This window comes from Mesoplodon mirus, assembly GCF_964341445.2.
Source record: "Mesoplodon mirus genome assembly, chromosome: 19".
NCBI classification, from domain to species: domain Eukaryota; kingdom Metazoa; phylum Chordata; class Mammalia; order Artiodactyla; family Ziphiidae; genus Mesoplodon; species Mesoplodon mirus.
The window spans coordinates 5,452,961-5,472,429 of record NC_138995.1 but is presented as its reverse complement, the minus strand read 5'-3'; the positions used below and the strand labels follow the sequence as shown (position 1 = coordinate 5,472,429).

Here is a 19,469-nt window from a genome sequence, read left to right as displayed (position 1 = left end):
AATATTTTCACATTAGAGAATTTCAGCTACTTTGTACTAATCCAGTACTGGGGATAGAGATTCCACTTAAAAATGCTTTTTTTTGAAGTATTTTAGGCAAGATCAGTTAATTCAGCAGTGTTTCCTGGATCCTTTTTAAAGAGCTGCACAGAAAGGAATTATAGATAAAAAGATTAAATAGAATTTTTAATAGGTTTTGAGAAAAACATTACCTCAAAATGCTGGATGAGGGCTTCCCTGGTGGCTCAGTGGTTGAGAGTCCACCTGCCGATGCAGGGGACATGCGTTCGTGCCCTGGTCAGGGAGGATCCCACATGCTGCAGAGCAGCTGGGCCCGTGAGCCATGGCCGCTGAGCCTGTGCGTCCGGAGCCTGTGCTCCTCAATGGGAGAGGCCACAACAGTGAGAGGCCCGTGTACCGCAAAAAAAAAAAAAAAAAAAAAAAAATGCTGGATGAAACAAAGAAATTAGGGCAATAAAATTAATCCTGACAGGAGGGACCCTAGTTTTACCATGTGTTACCTTCTATCTCAAAAACAGTTATTTTTCCTAACATCTGGCCTGCTGCAGCTCAAACAACAGCTCACCAGAGAAGTAGGGCAAAGGCACTGTGGAGATTGAACACTTAGCAGGCGCCACGGAAGAATTGAAATAATCATAAGGTGGTTCTGTTGCCACCATCTCTTTATCGCTATAAAAATAAACAACCTTTGAAAACAGATGGGGGACAGCCATTGCTCAACTTGTCATAACTTATTACATATTTGCCTGTCAATTTGTATTTAAAAAACCAACTAGCTCCCAGGAGGGAGAGCAAATTTGAGAGGAGAAATCGATCGCATTTCAAATCAAGCCTGTGGTAATTGCAGCTACACAGAGGTACTCCTGGCTGCTATTAAAGGAAGTGGGCGACTATCTCAAAATTGAAGGTGTTCTCACTTTTAAGAACAGAGTTGTCTTCTTATTTGAAGGTACTTACTCATCTCAAACCTGCGTTGAAAATATATACTTTGTGCCAGTTTGATTCAGTGCTTTAACAGAGAATATCCATTAGGCAACCACCACGCTCAGTGGTCAGCATATTGCAGTGATTTATGGTGATGTCATTGGTAGCCCCAAAAGCCCAACATTTGGGAAATGGGTTGCGTTCTCTTCTCATCAGTTTTTTGCCCGTACCTGTCCCTTTTTAGTTTAGTCCATCCCTTAAATATGGTGTGCTATTTGGTTAGTTAAAATGGCAACTTCCACACTATTTTTTAAATTATAAAGTATTTTCTAGCTTCTATGTGAAGATTAATCCACTTACACTCCTTTACCTGTTATCTATTGCTGTATAATGATACACACCAAAACTTAGTGGCTTAAAACAACAGCCATTTAGTTCATTATTTTGCAAGTTGGGATGGGTTCAGTGGGGCGGTTCACTTGCTGGTCCTGCCTGAGGTTGGCCATGTGACTGCTGTCATGTAGAAGCTCAACTGGAGCTGAATGGTCCAAGATGGCCTCAACTTCCATGTCTGATGGGTATTTAGGGATGTCGGCCAGGGAGCATCAGCTTCCAGACATGTGGCCCCTCCAGCAGGAGAGCCCAGATATCTTTAGATGGCGGCTGCTTTCCAGGAGGACAAGCTCTTGTGAACAAGTACTTCCAAACCTCTGTTTGTATGTTTCCACGTGTCCCATTGGCCAGAGAGTGTCAGACGGCTAAACACACAGTCCAGGTGGAAGGGACAATACAAAGTTATGATTTGGTGGGGGCTACTAATAGGACAGTCTTACCACCTGATAGAAAGATTATCTCTGGATTCAAGATGACTTAGGTGAGTGGAAATCAATTTGAATATTTGAAAATACCTACCAATTGTGACTAGATGTTTCTATACTTGTCTAAATTAGTGCCCTCTAGCTCTAGGCTAAAGCAACAAAATTTACTTTCTAGAGTAAAACTATTTAATAAAATGTGTTTATTTTCTTCAATCTTTACTTTCTCCTTTTTCGGAGAACATTAGTTGTGACCACATGAAATAGCAAACTCAAAATGATGATGGCTTAAACAAGATGGGCTTTCACCTTTCTTTCATTTATTTCTTGTTCATGTAAACAAAGCCAAAGGGAGGAATTCCAAGCTTTCCTTGAAGCTCCCTGGTCATAAGAGACTCAGGGACTCATATTTTCTCTGTCTTTCTGCTCTACCTTTCTATCATGTGGCTTTTATTTGAAGGGCCACCTCATGGTCCACAATGGCTGCTGAAGCTATAATAGTCATCACATCTGCATCCCAGGCATCAGGAAGTGAGGAGAGAGGGTGTTACAAAAGCACACACATTCTGGATGAGGTCCCTTTAAGGAACCTTCCCAGGAGTCTCACACACTTTACTTCTAATTATATCTCATTGTCTAAACCTTAGTCAGTGGCCACAGTAGCTGGCAGAGAAGCTGGGACATCTAGCATCTCACCTAGTCAGCAATGTGACCAGCTAAAATCAGAGTTATGTTACTAAGGAAGCAAGGAAGAATGGATGCTGGGTAGCAATTCACAGTCTGAGCCGCAGTCTCTTTAGTAAAGCAGGGTTCAAATCCTGGCTCACGGGGTGACTATATGGCCTTTTCAGTCTTTGTTTCCTCACCCGTACAATGGGTTTAACAATATGACATACCTCCTGGAGTTACTGTAGGATCAAATAAGTTAGCACTAGACACATGCATCACATGTTTGTATTGTTGTGTCTCTACTGCCTCCCACTTGGCTGGGGCTGGGGCCACACAGGGGAACTTCCCTGTCCCAAAAGGGAGGTGGAAGGAAGAAGGGTGAACTCTTTATAGTGGATATGCCATTTTCTTACACTGTAATCTATCACCAGAGGATATAGGAACAATATTTAGTTACTGTCTTTGGGGGAAAGAATTGCCTCTACCTACAGTCAAGATCAAAGGTTGAAAACTGGTGAGCCTGGGACTAAGCCTGCCATGATCTGTTTTGTTTGGCTTTCTTAGTCCCACTCAGTGATCTCTTGTATTTTACATTTGAACTAGTGTCCAAAATGTAAATATTTTAACAGTTTATATGAAAATCCAAATTCCCACCTTGTCTTGAAAAATCAAAAGGTCTGGCTTCTCCAGACTTGCATTTCAGAAATGCAGTACTTACCCTGAACTAAAAGGTAGCTTCCCCTTTGGCGGACATATACCCTCTAGTTAGCCACCACCTCTCCCAACTGTATCAAAATCACTTTCCTCATGTAAGTGACCGTGTGGGCACTGGGTGGACATTTGAGCTTCTCACCCCTGACCCAGCTCCCATGACCCCACTCTGGGAATGGGGCCAGAGAGCCACACCCTCAGGGCCAACCTGTCTGGGCTACTGTCAAAAGAGAGGCCAAAGGTCATTGGCATCTTCATCAAAACTCGCATTATCAAGAACTTTTTAGGTCTAATGCACAGCCTGACCACCAAATGAAAACTGCGAGAGAGTCTTTGTGCTGGTAAATGACAATCCCTAGATAATTGGGGAACAGAGGGTCAGGCCCCCAAAGGAGAAATGGTGACAAAGCTGAATCTCCCAGCTTGGCCTTGGCCTTGGATCTAACCTGCTTTCCCCCTTCTCTCCCAACCAAAGTCAGAGTCAGAGTCAGAGCACCTCTTCTCTCTCCTCCGGAGTATCAGGCAGGGCTTTAAGAGTCTCCTCACCCACGGCAGACAGCCCACCTCCTTCCCCCACCCCACCTGCTAGCCGAGTGTTTTGGAGGTAAGCAGAAAAAGTTAAAGTGAATTATGAGGAGCAGCTTCTGATTGGACACCCCCTCAAATGAAGATAAAGCAGGTCTGAAATGCTAACGTAGGTCAATGGGGAAATAAGACATTATTTACGATTCATTCCATGGGTGCCTTTTCAGGAGTGCATGCGCTGCAGAGTGCGGGCTGCCTCTGGATACCTATCAGATTGGTTTGGTATCTTCTGTCAACAAATCTTTGACAGTTTCCCTATTAATTCCTGGGTACATGGAAACATTGACAAGATCAGAGGAAGATGAGTCATGCATGCATGTGCTCAACAGAAGTTTCTAGGCTTATCTAAGGGAAGAGAGGGATTGTTTCCTTATGAGGTTTTAATTGATCTCTGCTTCTATAGATCCTGTGTGTGAGTCCCAGAACTAGTATGAATTGCAGTCTATGTGGTTGGGTCCCATGAGACGTTTGGCCCATCACCATCGTCATGGCAATGGGCACCCCCCCGCCAGAACTGAGTTGCAAATGGCAGCAGTCAATAAAATATCAATAAAACTTACCAAAAAATTAAAAATTTAAATTAAAATTTAATTAAAAATTTTAAAAAAATTTAATTTAAATTTAAAATTAAAATTTTTAATGTTCTCATTGGGGACATTATCACCTCCAAGAGGGAAAAAATTGGTGCTTGGGGGGACATTAAAAACATGAGATATTACAGTGGTTTGTGGTCCTCAAAGGGCCATCATAGATATCTATGGCAGGGGATGACAGGTAGGAAAAAAATATCTAAAAAGACTCTTGGTGTCTTATTAGATATTAGTGATCATGAAAATATAAAGGTTGAGAAACACTGCATTATTTCATTCAACGCTACGATAGCCGGTTAAGGGAGATGCTCTTTTGTAAGTGAGAAAGTTGAGGTTCCACAAAGTAAAGGAATTTGCCCGAGGATATCCAGATGGTTCCTGGTGTGGCAGGATTTGAAAGTAGACAGCCCACATCCTCAGCAGTGCCTCTAACACTGTTCTGCCTGCATTTGTTCACCTGGTTCTCTTCTCGCCGTCAAGAGCTGTTGGGAGAGAGCTGGGTTGTGTCCACGTGTGTGGTCAGAAAGCAGTCCCAGCCTGGTTGACCAGTGGGGAGTTGCACGTCCCGGTCCCGGGCCACTGATGTCACAGTGGCAGCGATTTTCATGTTTGTACTCTGACAGTCGTGACCATGAGATATGTCTGTATCTGATAGCAGAACTTGGCCTATAGGGTGACACACTTATTCTGGTTTGCCCAGGTCTGTCCTGGAATGCCCTCAGCCCCGGGCACACTGGCTGGTTTGTCATCCCACATCTAGAATGCTGATTGGGCGTTTGGAATCAGGATGCTCAGAACCCCTTCAACCTGAAGGACTCCAACAGAAATTTAGTTTCAAATCAGTGTCAGTCTGACTAGACATACTCCGTGATACTTCTTTATCCCTCCCACCCAGCTAAACAAGTCAAGGTGCCTAGAGTCTAAGGGCTTTCCTTCTGACACGGGAATAAACACGAAGGAGTGGGTTATGCTGTGCCGGATCTGTGGCCATGTTCTCTTTTAAAAGTAACCTCTGAGGCGCATCCCTGAGACAGTTTAGTCACAGAGACAATGTTTGGGTGGGGCTAGAATGCCCTACCTCCTCTCATGAGTTGGATGCTTTGTGATGACGTGACATTTTGTCGCATCTAAGGAGCTCACTTAGTGATGCCTGCCGTCTCTGAGCATATCGGTTTTTATGTTTTGCATCCCCCTGGAAAGCACACAGTTGCTTCGACTGTGCTATCGAAGTGTATTCACTGCCAAATACAGACGTGAATGTCCATGTCCATGTCTCAATATATTATTCACTTATAGGAATATCATTTTTTTAAAAAGCCTGACACTTTTGATCATGTAAAGGAAATGTTTGGGGATGAAGACAAAGAAATGTCAAGAACAGTAGAATTTGGTCAACTGTGGCACAGAGCGAGCTGTCTTTTGGAGTCTCCCACTCTTGAGGCTGGCTGACCTTACCTGGAGATTGAAAACAGCCCCTCACCTTCAGAGCTGCACTCCACTTCTCAAGGGTGTGACTATGCCTGAAATCACAAGGAAGCGGAACTTCAAACACTGGCTTCAAGGTCATGACACCAGGCAGCACATGTCTTTAATCAGAGAAACACAACCAAGAGGAAGGGGCTACTGGCCAAGACAAAACTCTCCTAATTGTTTATCAGCCTATCACATTGGCAGCCATGTCCTTCGACAAAAGAAAATGACGGCCTGACTTGAGGCTTTCAGCTAGCAGCCTGTAATTCTTTTGCTTTGGAGGGACCACTGCTAGTTCATCTAGCTCTGGGAGTGACAGAGTGGTTATCATTTCTGTTGACACATGGGAGAATATTGTGATGGGGAAGAAGACAGAAGTGTACTACATGGAGGACCCACACGTGTGTCTGTCGTATAATTATCATTTCTCTGCCATCGGGAAGCACACATAGGCACCAGATAAGCACAGATGAGAAGCCGCTGGGCTGATGGAAATAAATGAGCCCTTCTCAGAGTCCAACACGTGGGCGTGGGCATAGGGGCCATCCATAGGCCCTGGAACAACTGTTCTGGTGCCTACATGCTGGACATCAGCCCTGGACTTGGAATTGGTGTATGTCTGCTAAACCCAGGTCCAACAAGGACCTCTGGGGGGGGGAAAGAGCTCAGAGGTAGTGGGGGAGCATGCCTGGTTATGAAAAATGTCCAGGCAGTGCTGTCCAATCTTCTCACTAATGAGTTATCCATGACTTCCAGTCACTGTGGAATAAGACAAAGCTATGGTGAGTTGCAAGAGTGCAATTCTACCCAAAGAACATTGACAGAGGACCTATTGAGTGATAGCTACCCAGCTTGTAAATATGAATAGAACACAGTCTGTGTCCCCCAAGGGCAAAATTTAGGACCATGTGACCCATCACATAAAGAAGTTCTTAAAATGAAGAGGTTCCATCAACAGAGAAGTTTAGGAAATTCTACAGATTCTGTTTTCCCTTGGAGATTTACAATATGCATGTGCTTATTAAGGATGCTAGGAAGTTCTCCAAGAGGGAAACCTGCTCACCTGTGCTTTCTGCATATTTCCCAAATGTGTTTCTCTGATGAACCCATGGAACCAGGGTCCCTTGGAAACAATTTAGGAAATGCTGACTTAGGAGGCTTATCCAACCATTGCAGAGCCTGGAAGTATGAAAATCATGATCCAGCCCCCAGAGGAGGAGTAGGTGAGAACAGGGTGTCGGGCCCATCAGATGTACCAGGACTCAAGATAGAGCCTTGATCCTAGAGGAGGACTAGAGTGCCGTATGGAGAAGCAGTGGCGGCTCCAGAATGTGTGTGTGTGTCTGTGTGTGTGCGTGTGTGTGTACGTGTGCATGCATGCACACGCATGTGTATGTGTTATCATAGATTTGTGATCTCCACAGTCGAAACCCAAATCTATAAACTAAGACTGTGGACAAGGCGGGAGGGAGAGGGTAAGGCAGGGCAACTCTGAGATGAGGGACACTGGGACTCCTGCCATAGCAGGTGCTGTTTTCTACGGACAACTTACTTCTGAGCTCCTTTGTCTGAGGTCATGGCCTGCACCACCATGATGGGCTCAGAACCCAGGACAGGACGATGATAAAAGGCATCTTCCTCAGAACTCTAACGTACCAGGCACTGCACCGAGTTATTTAATGTATTGTCCCATCAAGTCCTTACAGTGACCATGGAGAAAAGTGTTACTAATGTCCTAAGGTTACGAGGGGGCATATGGGGAAACTGAGGTTCAAGGAGGGTTGATTAACTTGCTCAAGTTCACACAGTTAGTTAAGACCTGAACCTAGATGTTACCCCAAGGTCATTTTCTTCAGTGCTGCAAACCTATTTAGATGACTTAAGCAATGCTCATTGTCCACACAAGTGGGCCTCAGAAGGAAATCCAGGTGTGTGTTCATAGCAGGGTAAAGACAAAGGCAGGGCTTAAGACCAAGTTCACTTGCTCCCTAACAATTCATTAAAATAAAAAACATCTTCTGTGTAACCTTGGGAGTATTCCAGGATAACTTTTTATCATCCCATATTATCAAATCTGTAAAAAATAATACCAAAAAAGACATTATCAATGAATGTCCTGGTGGAAACTAAAAATTCATCACCCTGAGAGGTCTTTTTTTCCTTCCTATGAAGGCATGACAATCACAAACCATGATGGCTTCATTTTTTTTATACATTCTTTTGCCTGTTCGTGTCTGACTTCAATTAAAGGCATATTAAATAGGGCACAGATCCATCAGTCAAGCATTCATTAGACACTAACAAAGTGCAGGGCACCAGGTCACAGGTACTTAGCTGAGGACTGTTTCCTGTGACATCCGTGGTGTGGAGGCCTCCTTCCAGGTCTTTGCCTGCATGGAGCTCACTTAGCATGGCCCAGGGTGAGATGTGAGCCTGGAAGTCGCCTTTCATTTCTGACAGAGACCCCCAAGTGGGCCTGTTTTCCTAGACCAGGAAGGCAAACGAGCGTACCCTTGACACTAATGCTGACAGGCTGGCAGCGGCTGCCTGGACCACTGGGCAGAGAAAGAACCCTGATTCCACAGTGCAGCTCAGTGAGCAACAGCACAGGAACCAGATGGCTTGCTGACATCTTCCAAAGGCAAGGGGCAAGGAAGTGGGCTGCATGTGCCGAGAATTTTCTATTCTGACACTGTCCCTGAGGCCTGCCCTGTGACAGTTTCACAAAGAAACAAAGAAGGGCAAAGACACAACACAGAGTAGAAGATGTGTCTGGATGCATCTGGTTTAATGGCAACATTGGTGAAATTAACTGAGACTATTTAACAAATTGATGAGATGAACTGAGACTATTTAACAGATAGATCTTACTTTAGGATGGTCAGATCCGTTTGCCTGATCGTTCGGACCTAATGGCTGATAATCTGATTCTGATTATGGGAAAAAATAAACTGGCTTTGATGGCTTGAGAAGCACTGTTATAAAAGGGAAAGGAATACTGAGATGGTGACTGAACTAGATGAATTCTATGTTTCCTTTAAGCTTGAATATTTTCTGTATATGAGTATTCCTGCTGGGGACGATAGGTCTACTGGTTCCATCTCTTACCCATTAGCTCACATGTTGTGGGCTCAAGAGGATTCAGAATCAGAAGATGGGGCCCTATACGTTCACAGAAGAGTAAACTACAGTGAACAATTAGAGTTGGGCACGTCACCCTGAGCCAAACATGGTGGCTCGCAGTTGTCAAGACCCGCAGGTAAATGTGCCAGATTCCACTCTAGACCATGCTTCTATTGGTGTTTATAATTATGGTCCCTTTAAATTAAATTTTAATCACAAAATAATACATGCTCCTTGTAAAAATGATCAAACCATTGCAGATCGGCCACCATCTTCCCTCGTCCCTGCATCACTATTAATCCCAGTGCCCTCTCTCCTTTCCCAGGTTTAACCACCAAAGCCAGTGTGAAGTTCCCCCTTATAGACCTTCTTCTATCCATTTATGGACATAAACTGTACCTGAAAAATATATGCATAAAGTTTGTGGAATTTTCTGTGTGCAAATAGGTTCATAAAAATGATGTTACTATGGATAACATTTTCCAACTTGATATTTTCCAGTTTTGGAGAGCCTTCCATGTTAGAGCACATTAGATGTGCAACCTTTTCTAAGTGCTGCAGAGTATTTCACAGTGTAGGGATAACATCATTTTAGCAATTCCTCTGTTGTTGGATGGTTAGGTTCTTTCCAAATGTTTCTCGGATCCTCCGTAAACATCCCCGCCAAAACCCCTTGTCGACACGTGCAAGTGTTTCTTGAGGGTAAATGCCAAGAGAGTGAATGCATTTTTTTTTTTTACTAGTTGCTATCCAGTTGTCTTCCAAAGCACCTAATGCCAGTCGCCCTTCATGTCAGCTGTGTATGAGCGAGACCTGTATCCAACACCCTTCTCAACCTTGTTACAATCAAATAGTCTCCATCACTCTCGTCTTTATACCATCTTTCTTCTAAAGTGTCAGCATTGCGGCTGCGCACAGAGCGTGCTCAAGTAACATCCGCGCCCATTCCCTGTAACCGGAATTAACCACAGTACCTTTCCCTTTGAGGCGCCCCTCCTTCCCCTTGCTTACACCTACTCACCCACCTGCACCGGCGACCTTTCCTGAGCCCCTGGTTAGATGAGGCTGTTCTCATCCGTATTCACGTCACCCTCTCTCAATGTGCTGTGAATGCTTTATTATTTTCTTTTTTTTTTCACATCTTTATTGGAGTATAATTGCTTTACAATGGTGTGTTAGTTTCTGCTTTATAACAAAGTGAATCAGTCATACATATACATCTGTTCCCACATCCCTTCCCTCATGCATCTCCCTCCCTCCCACCCTCCCCATTCCACCCCTCCAGGCGGTCACAAAGCACCGAGCTGATCTCTTTGTGCTATGCGGCTGCTTCCCACTAGCTATCTACCTTAAGTTTGGTAGTGTATATATGTCCATGCCTCTCTTTCGCTTTGTCACAGCTTACCCTTCCCCCTCCCCATATCCTCAAGTCCATTCTCTAGTAGGTCTGTGTCTTTATTCCTGTCTTACCCCTAGGTTCTTCATGACCTTTTTTTTTTCTTAAATTCCATATATATGTTATTTTCAAACACTCACTCTCCTGCTTAGTGCCGACCTGCCGGGCCCCAAGGAATGTGACTTTTTTTGGCACCTCTTTTTCCCCCCCGACACCCAGCCCAGGGCCCCCCACGTGGTAGGCATTCAATAAGAGATTTTTAAATGAAGGCCATTGTCACAGAGCCACATCCACAATGAAATGAAAGCCCGTGGAAATAAACAGCATATCAGGAGAAGGAAAAATTAAGCTGTCAATCTGCTGAACAGCAAAGATTCCTTTATTTCAGGTATTCTAACGTGATGGAGGCAAGAGGGAGGGCGGAAAGAAAGCTAAAACCTAACGGAGCCGGGGAAAGGTTTTGCTTTTTTAATTTGGAAAGTGATTGACACATCACTCCACTGCCATTGCCCAGGTGCAGGGAGGGGCTCCGCCCATCGCTGTCCCCCAAGTGACCATCACCTGCTCCTGCCCCCTCAGGGACCACGGTGATGCGGATGACAGCCTTTGACGCGGACGACCCGGCCACGGATAATGCCCTCCTGCGGTATAATATCCGTCAGCAGACGCCTGACAAGCCCTCTCCCAACATGTTCTACATCGATCCTGAGAAAGGAGACATTGTCACCGTCGTGTCACCTGCACTGCTGGACCGGGAGGTGAGCTGAAAAGCACACAACTTCTTTTTCATGAGAATTGAACATGACTTTCACATGAGGGAAGATGTGCGGCTTCCGTCAGCGGCACTTTATGTAGCAGTGGAAATGACATATTTACACATGGTTGGATTGGGGAAAATCTGTCAAGGGTGATGGGATGTTACGTGACCCCAGAAAACACACACTGGAAAAGCCATGTCCTTTGCGGTTATTTGCATTCATTCAACTCGATGCCTGTTTCCTCACTCTCCACTTACTCTTTTTTTTTTTTTTAATTTTTATTGGAGTATAGTTGATTTAGTTTCAGGTGCACAGCAAAGTGAATCAGTCATACATATACATGTATCCACTCTTTTTCAGATTCTTTTCCCATATAGGTCATTGCAGAGTACTGAGTAGAGTTCCCTGTGCTGCACAGTATGTCCTTATTAGTTATCTATTTTATATATAGTGGTGTGTACGTGTCACTCCCAATGTATCCCTCCCCCCTGCCCTTACCCCCTGGGAACCATACATCACGGACCACTTACTCTTGAGGCCCCAGCGACTGTGGGCTCTGCCTGCCTCACCTGTCTGCCAGGAGGGTGGGGGAGGGAGGGGGGAGCGAAGTGACTGTCCCAGATCACTGACACTCTCCTCCCTGTCACAGAGTCAGGTAGCTTTGACTTACTTCTTTCTCAAACCTTCTGCTGCCTGCGCCAGTGTTTCCGCCCGAGCCTTTCTCTCCCCTCAGTCTCTGCTCTTGTCCTGCAAGGCCGTCTCTATGGAACCTCACCCATCTTCCAGGTCATGTGTCACAGACAGGTGCCCTGTGGACCTCAGTCAGCCCACATGCCTGCTCTTTGGTTTGGCCCAGGGTGTTTTAAAGTTTCACATTAGTCGCCATATCCAAATATTTTGATTTTATATTTTTTTAAATTCCAATTTCTAGCCTTTCTGAAAATCAGAAATTCTGGAAATCGGGGCCCCAATTTCCACATGTGGACGATGGGTCAGACCACTCGTGACAGTCAGATGGAGCTGGTAACAGCTGTCGCACTTAGGGGGGCATGTGTTCCTGGCCCACTTACATCCCCTACATTTGTCTGCTGGCCCTGACCTATTTCCCAAGTTCCAGGGCCACCCTGTCATTCCCCACAGGCTACCTTCCATAGGAGAGCCTCTTGGCCCTTCACACAGCATGTCAACCCACTTGAGGATTCTCTGCCTCCATCACGCCCCCAGATCTGCCCCCATCCTGGGATCCCTTGTTCCCAGCAGGGCATCGTTCCATTGACGTGCCCCCTGGCAGTCACCCTGACCTTCTGCAGGCACCATCTGCCCCAGGACGAGCGCTGGGTTTCCCTCACAGTCCTGTGCATTTTCCCCTCTGTGTCTTTGATTTAAAAAATCCCTGGGTGAGAAATGTCTTCTCCTCTCCTATCTGTTTTCCTCGCTGTAGCTCTTCACAAGATTCTGGGTTAGATCCGCCCCATCTAGGAGGCGGTGCTCCACCTCTGAGTCTTCCACAGCCTTCTTCCTCCCTCAGTCTCTGACTGCTGTGACCCGCAGACCTCACATGGCATTTGTCACATGTTCCTTTACACTGTCATCTGTCTCTTTAAAGAATATCCCCTTCTATCAGACTTCCCTCGCGGTCCAGCAGTTAAGACTTTGCCTTCCAATGCAGGGGGCGCAGGTTCGAACCCTGGTCACGGAACTAAGATCCCACCTGCCGTGTGCCCCGCCCCCCGCAAAAAAAAAAAACCCACAAGAGTATCCCCTTCCTCTTGGTCTAGACCTGATGCTGTAACCGCTAGTCACATGTCGTTATTTAAATTTTAATTGACATCCTTGAAATTAAAATGTAAAAGTCTATTTCTTGGTCAGACCAGCCACATCTCAAGTACTCAGGAGCCCTGTGTGGCTAGTGGCCACCATACTGGCCAAGACAGAGACTGTTACCACCATCACAGAAAGTGCTAGTGGGCACCGCTGACCTAGACAGTACATTTCTTGAGAACAGAGATTGTGATCATCTGCATGTTTGTTTGCCCACTACCTACCACAATTTCAACACTCCTCTAATAATAGGTTTTTTGGCATATTGGCAAGAATGAATTGGAGATGACACTAAGATTTTACATGTGAAGAGTGGGAAACAGTAGCTGGAAATGGGGAATTATTGGAAAGGGAGGAAGAGATTGAAATTTGCATTGAAACTCTGATTGTCACTTGGAAAATGTAATCGTTTCTCGTTAAAAATAGGAAGCAGAAAAAAGAACATTTAAGTCCATTTCCTCCATTTTGTCTCTCATTCTTTTTCCAAACCTCCCTATTTTTATGACTGCCTGACTGACGTATTATCTTCTTCAGAGGCAAGTAAGAACTTTCCATTTCTCCCTTTATTCCCCTCCCAGCATGCATATGCGAGAACACACACACGCACACACACCAGCTTTCCCATAACCTCTAATTCTCCTGAAGGCACTTGCAAATTCTTCCTACAAGAGAAAGGTGATTTCTCCATCTCAGCTTCTCTTTTTACTGGTAGAAAATGCTTTGTAAGTCTCTATTTATAAACCAAAATGATAATATATTAGATCATTCCATTTTTAAGGTTTATTTGGGGGATAAATGTGTCTCAAGTTCATGATCTTGTCATTTGGGTTTTTGTTAAGTAGCAATAAGTATGTTACTATGGGAGTTGAAATAAGCCTTTTCAGCTACAATACATAAACAGCTCCAAAAAGGAAAAAAAGATCAACGCAATTTAACCAAAATTGGAAAATCAATGAAAAGTGACATGTTTCTGTGAGGGTTTCCAGAGTTCAGTGTTGACCCAGGCAACATGGCTACAATCTGAAGGAAAGAAATGTCCCTGAATTCAGGCAAGCCTTGTCTGTTTACTAGTGCTGTGCTAAGATTCTCTTCGGCAAGTTTGCTGAAAGGGTAAAACGTGACTTCAAGTTACTTATCTTTAAAGGGACAGAACTTGTGTGTCAGACTTCCCATGAGTATGTTCCAGTTTGCAGGGTTTTCTTCTCACTGTACCTTTCCCAGGGTCCATGTCCATATGACAAGTTCCCGCAGCGGGATTATGGAATTGTTTGCTACTATTTCTGGAGACCTTCTGAGAAGGCATCCTGTCTTAGGTGTGGTTTCAAAAGTCTACTTCTGGATCATCTGGGCAGAACACTTAAAACAGATTTATGCACCATTCGTTTTTAAGAAAATATCCCATTGGGACCCCTACAAACTTTGATGTGATTTAAACCAATGTTAAGTGTGGTTACCATGTATTCACTCACAGTAACTCAAATGGCGTGTTTGCGCGTTGAATGGGTGTTAACAAACAGGATGGGGACTCCTCCTAGAGCTGGGGCCCCTGAGATTTCGCAAATGGTTTGCTCCTGTCTGGCCCCCGCCTTGTGGGAGTGGAGGTTCCAGAAGTTCAAGCGTTGACCTGAGCTCGATTGATGTAAAGTTTTCACTTTGATTTTCCATCTAGTACGTTCCCAGAGAGGCCCCCGACAGGACCCCAAGAGGGAGGTGGGAAGGCTCTGTTTCTTTGGAACCTGCCCGTCCACCTTCCCTGCCTGTCACACAGTCACTCTGTACTGAGGCTTGTCACGGAGGACAGGCTAGGACGCCGGTCAGTGCTCTTCAATGCTGCCATTTTAGTTGCTTCCCTTTCTTCTTCCCAGGACGCCCTGAGCGGGGCCAGGGGAGACAGGTGCCCTCACTGCGCTGCTCCTCCCCACTCTCTGAGGAGGAGAGGATTGTGTCAGCGTGTCCTCCCTGCATAGTCCCAGTCCTTAGCTCAGGAACATCTTTGCTGCGAGGTGAAGGGAAGGAAGGGTGTCGGGGGGAGAGAGAGGCAGGCAGCGCGAAACGTATGGCCCCTCTGTGTGCTCAGGCCGCTCTCTGGCCAGGTGACCTCCTTTCATTGCCCAGGGTGTCATTGCAGCCTCTGGACCCGATTGCAGTGCAGAGCCGGGAGCGAGGCCGCCCATCTCTCACCCACCCTGGGCAATGGGAACATGCTAGAAGGCAGCTCATCCACTTCATCTTCTGAGGACCCATAACTGACCCCCTCCTCTCCCTCCTAACTACGATCAGCCTCTGCCTTGGCTCCAATTCTGTGGGCCAGCCTTGCCCAGCAGGTGCTGTCTGTCCAGTGGGCATCTCCCTGAGATGTTCCTCCTCCACTGAGCCGTGACCTTGGGAAGAACGCCAGGCCAGGTGGAAAACGATATGGTCGGTGGAAGGGACAGTGGGTCGGTCCTTGCTTTCCAGTCTGTCCAAGGTTAACTACATTGTGGCTTCCCCCAAAATGGGTGCATTTGCAGGCACAGTGACCAGGAGTCCTCTGGGGCAGCACGGTTGACTGCGGGCCTTCTTCGGATAGTGGACCACCTGGGAATGTATAGCCTGGAAAAGAGGGGCTCAGAGGGAACGGGAGGGCTGTCTTCCTGTTTAAGGAGGGCTGGTCTTTGGAAAGAGAGAGTGGATTTGTTCCGCTTACTCCCCTAGAGGGGAAGAGTGGAATCAACTGGGACACTGGTTCTCAAACTTTGCTGAGGAGCTTTAGAAACCCCAGTGCTCCAAACAAAGCTGGATCCGTAAAATCAGTCTCGTCGGGGTAGAGCACAGGCATCAGTAGTTTAAAGAACCACCCAGGTGATTCAAATGTGCTGTGAGTTGCACGGTCTTCTGCCTTTGGAGAGCATGTTTCAGTGTTCCTGCTGACCTAGGTGGTGGGACCTGGGGAAAGAGTCCTGGCCCCGTGATTTATGTGGTTGTTGACCTATAGGCGAGCGCACACGTCTCCCAGGACTGCTGTAATAAGTACCACAAGCTGCGTGGCTTAAGACAACAGAATTGTATTCTCTCACAGCTCTGAAGGTCAGAAGTCTGAAATCAAGGTGTCGGGGGGCCAAGCTCCTTCGGAAGGTTCTAGAGGAGAATCCTTCCTTGCCTCTTCTAGCTTCTGGTAGTTGTCAGCCGTTCTTGGCATTGCTTGTCTTGTAGACACATCACTCCAGTCTCCAGCTCCATCTTCACATGTCCTTCTTCTGGAACAGTGTATCTTCACATTGTCTTCCCTCTGTGCATGCCTGTGTCTTCCTATAAGACACCAGTCATACTGGATTAAGACCCATCCTAAAGACCTCATCACTGCTCGATTACATCTGCAAAGACCCTGTTTCCAAATAAGGTCACATACACAAGTACCTGGGGTTAGGACTTCAACATATCTTTTGCAGGGACACACTTCAGCCCATAGCAGTGAGTTATTGGACCTCTCTGTGCCTTGGTGTTCACCTATAAAATGGGAATAGCAGCACCTACCTGAAGTGGGTTGTTGGTGAGGGTCAGATGTGTCAAAATATGTAAAGCACATTGTCTATTCTAAATAAACACAAGCTATAAACACAAGCTATCATCATTAGCATTACTGATTTAGTAGTAAATTTTAAGACTGGTTAGTCAGTTCCCTGTTGTAGGATACAGTCAAACTCAGACTGCCCTTTGTAGGACATAACAGAAGGGATTCAGTTAACCAGTAAAGCTTATATCTTTAATGTCTTTTCCAACTTTGAGACTATAGTTCTTAAAAAAAAACATTTATTGAATGCCTTTGGTGTGTAATTTGTTCTGTAGGATGCCGCCTGTGAGTGCCAGTTCCCCACCTGGCCAGCTGTGTAACACTGGGCAAATCATTTACCTTCTCTGAGCCCATTTCCTCATCAGTAATCACTGGTAATGACATCTGCACTACCAACTGTATCGCCTTTTCGAGATGTGCACAACCCCCTCTCCTTCTGCAGATAGCAAAGCATGGTACAGTCGTTACCATTTGTCACACTTCCTATGACTGCTGATAACTCGGGCTCCAGTTCCCATCAAATGCTGCTGAGAGCTTTACGTACTGTTTCTACCCACATGTCACAGACATAAGAAGAGTCTCCCCAGATGGTGCAGAGTATGTTCACTTTATGCTGTGAGTCATGACTCTTCGTTTTTGCCAGTGCTGGGCTGGGTTGTACTGCAGTTCCTTGGATTTACAGCTGAGTCGTGAGAGCAGCTGCAGTGACCATGTATTGCCCTTGCCTTATCATGAGTTTGATGTTACTAGACATCAAGTTTGACTTGGAACTTGGTGTATTTTCCATTACAAGCTCTTCCATTCACTTTTTCTGAAACCATTCCAGAACATACCCTTTCTAAAGAAAGAGATCTTGGATCTCTGTCCCATCTCTGTATTCCCATTGCCAAACATACTGCCAGGTAAATAAGACACTCAGTAAAGATTTGTTGGATGGATGGATGGAGGGCTGGATGAAGGGCTGGATGAAGGGATGGATGGATAAAGAGATGGATGGAGGAGGAGGGATGGAAGAAGGGATGGACAGAGGGATGGATGGATGGAGGGATAGATGGATGAATAGATAGATGGAGGGACAGATAAAGAGATGACTGGAGGGATGGATGGCTTATGTTCCTTCAGTTTGTATCTATGAGTACATAGGTAACAGACTATCTCAGAACTTACTGCAAGATCCACACCCTAGCATGGGTATATAAACAGAAGAAATGATTTTATTTTAGTTGAGAGCTTACTCTTGCCCTTGTGTAATCATCCAGCAATCTAATGTATTCACCTTATACGTACCCTGTGTGAGGAACTGCACTAGGCTCTAAGAATACCTTGGTGAATAGGATGGTCATAAGGATCTGGGCCTCTTGCTTAGATGGGGAAATGTTTGGAGAAAATAAGGACCATATCCTACTAAACAAAATTGGGTTCATTGGGGGCACTGTTTTATTCTTTCATATAACCATACTCAGCCCCTCATTCTGATAGCTCTGTCTATGTTTTTAAACTATGTCTGGCTGCGCTACAAAGTAAAATCAGATAAAGGTCCCTAACATTTGATAACTGGTTTATTTAGTCGATCATCTTGGCTGCTAGACTGAAATTCATCAGCTGAAATCTGCCAGCTTTTCTGAACATAGCCAGCGCAATCTACAACTAATAAAAGTAGCTAATGGTCAGTTTGGAGGGTTTGTTTTCTTTTTCTTGCTTGCTATTTTTTTTTTTTTTTTGTGGTACGCGGGCCTCACTGTTGTGGCCTCTCCCGTTGTGGAGCACAGGCTCCAGACGTGCAGGCTCAGCGGCCATGGCTCAGCCGCTCTGTGGCATGTGGGATCCTCCCGGACCGGGGCACGAACCCATGTCCCCTGCATCGGCAGGCGGACTCTCAACCACTGCGCCACCAGGGAAGCCCTTTTGCTTGCTTTTTTCTTGCAAATGCAAACAGTCTCCAAATGAGGCCCTTAAAATGCAGTGTTAACATTTCCATTGTAAAAGTATCGTTAGTCTTTTTAACAAGTTTGAGCTGAGCACTTTCCTTTGTTTGAATTCTCCTTTCTCTTTTTTTTTTTAACATCTTTATTGGAGTATAATTGCTTTACAATGTTGTGTTAGTTTCTGCTTTACAACAAAGTGAATCAGCTATACCTGTACATATATCCCCATATCTCTTCCCTCTTGCATCTCCCTCCCTAGCCCACCTCTCTAGGTGGTCACTAAGCACAGAGCTAATCTCCCTGTGCTATGCACCTGTTTCCCACTAGCTATCTGTTTTACATTTGGTAGTGTATATATGTCAGTGCTACTCTCCCACTTCATCCCAGCTTACCCTTCCCACCCCACTGTGTCCTCAAGTCCATTCTCTACATCTGCGGCTTTATTCCTGCCCTGCCCCTAGGTTCATCAGAACCATTTGTTTTTTTTAGATTTCATATATATGTGTTAGCATACGGTATTTGTTTTTCTCTTTCTGACTTACTTCACTCTGTATGACAGACTCTAGGTCTATCCACCTCACTACAAATAACTCAATTTCGTTTCTTTTTATGGCTGAGTAATATTCCATTGTATATATGTGCCACATCTTCTTTATCCATTCATCTGTCAATGGACACTTAGGTTGCTTCCATGTTCTGGCTATTGTAAATAGTGCTGCAATGAACAATGTGGTACATGACTCTTTTTGAATTATGGTTTTCTCAGGGTATATGCCCAGTGGTAGGATTCCTGGGTCATATGGTAGTTCTAATTTTAGATTTTTAAGAAACCTCCATACTGTTCTCCATAGTGGGCTGTATCAGTTTACGTTCCTACCAATAGTGCAAGAGTGTTCCCTTTTCTCCACACCCTCTCCAGCATTTATCATTTGTAGGAGATGGAGACTCTTGATGTCACTGAGATGTAACCCTAATCAGCCTGTCTCCAAAGCCCATGCATTTTCCCCCCCAGTATATGGATCAAAATTTTTACTTATTTGGATGGTAACCTCACAGAGGAAATCGATTTTGAACCGTCTTTTCAACACAGGAAAGCAAAACACGGAGTTTT

The 19,469-nt window shown here is 45.2% G+C and overlaps 1 protein-coding gene across 1 annotated transcript in view; it reads left to right on the top strand.

Moving 5' to 3' along the window:
• The window catches only part of CDH13 (cadherin 13), a 1,043,800-nt gene that overhangs the window by 787,929 nt on the left and 236,402 nt on the right, over window positions 1-19,469 (top strand). Inside the window, exon 7 of the mRNA XM_082607144.1 lies at window positions 10,884-11,062. Coding sequence (XP_082463270.1) covers window positions 10,884-11,062 — 179 coding nt within the window. The remainder of the gene's footprint in view (window positions 1-10,883; window positions 11,063-19,469) is intronic.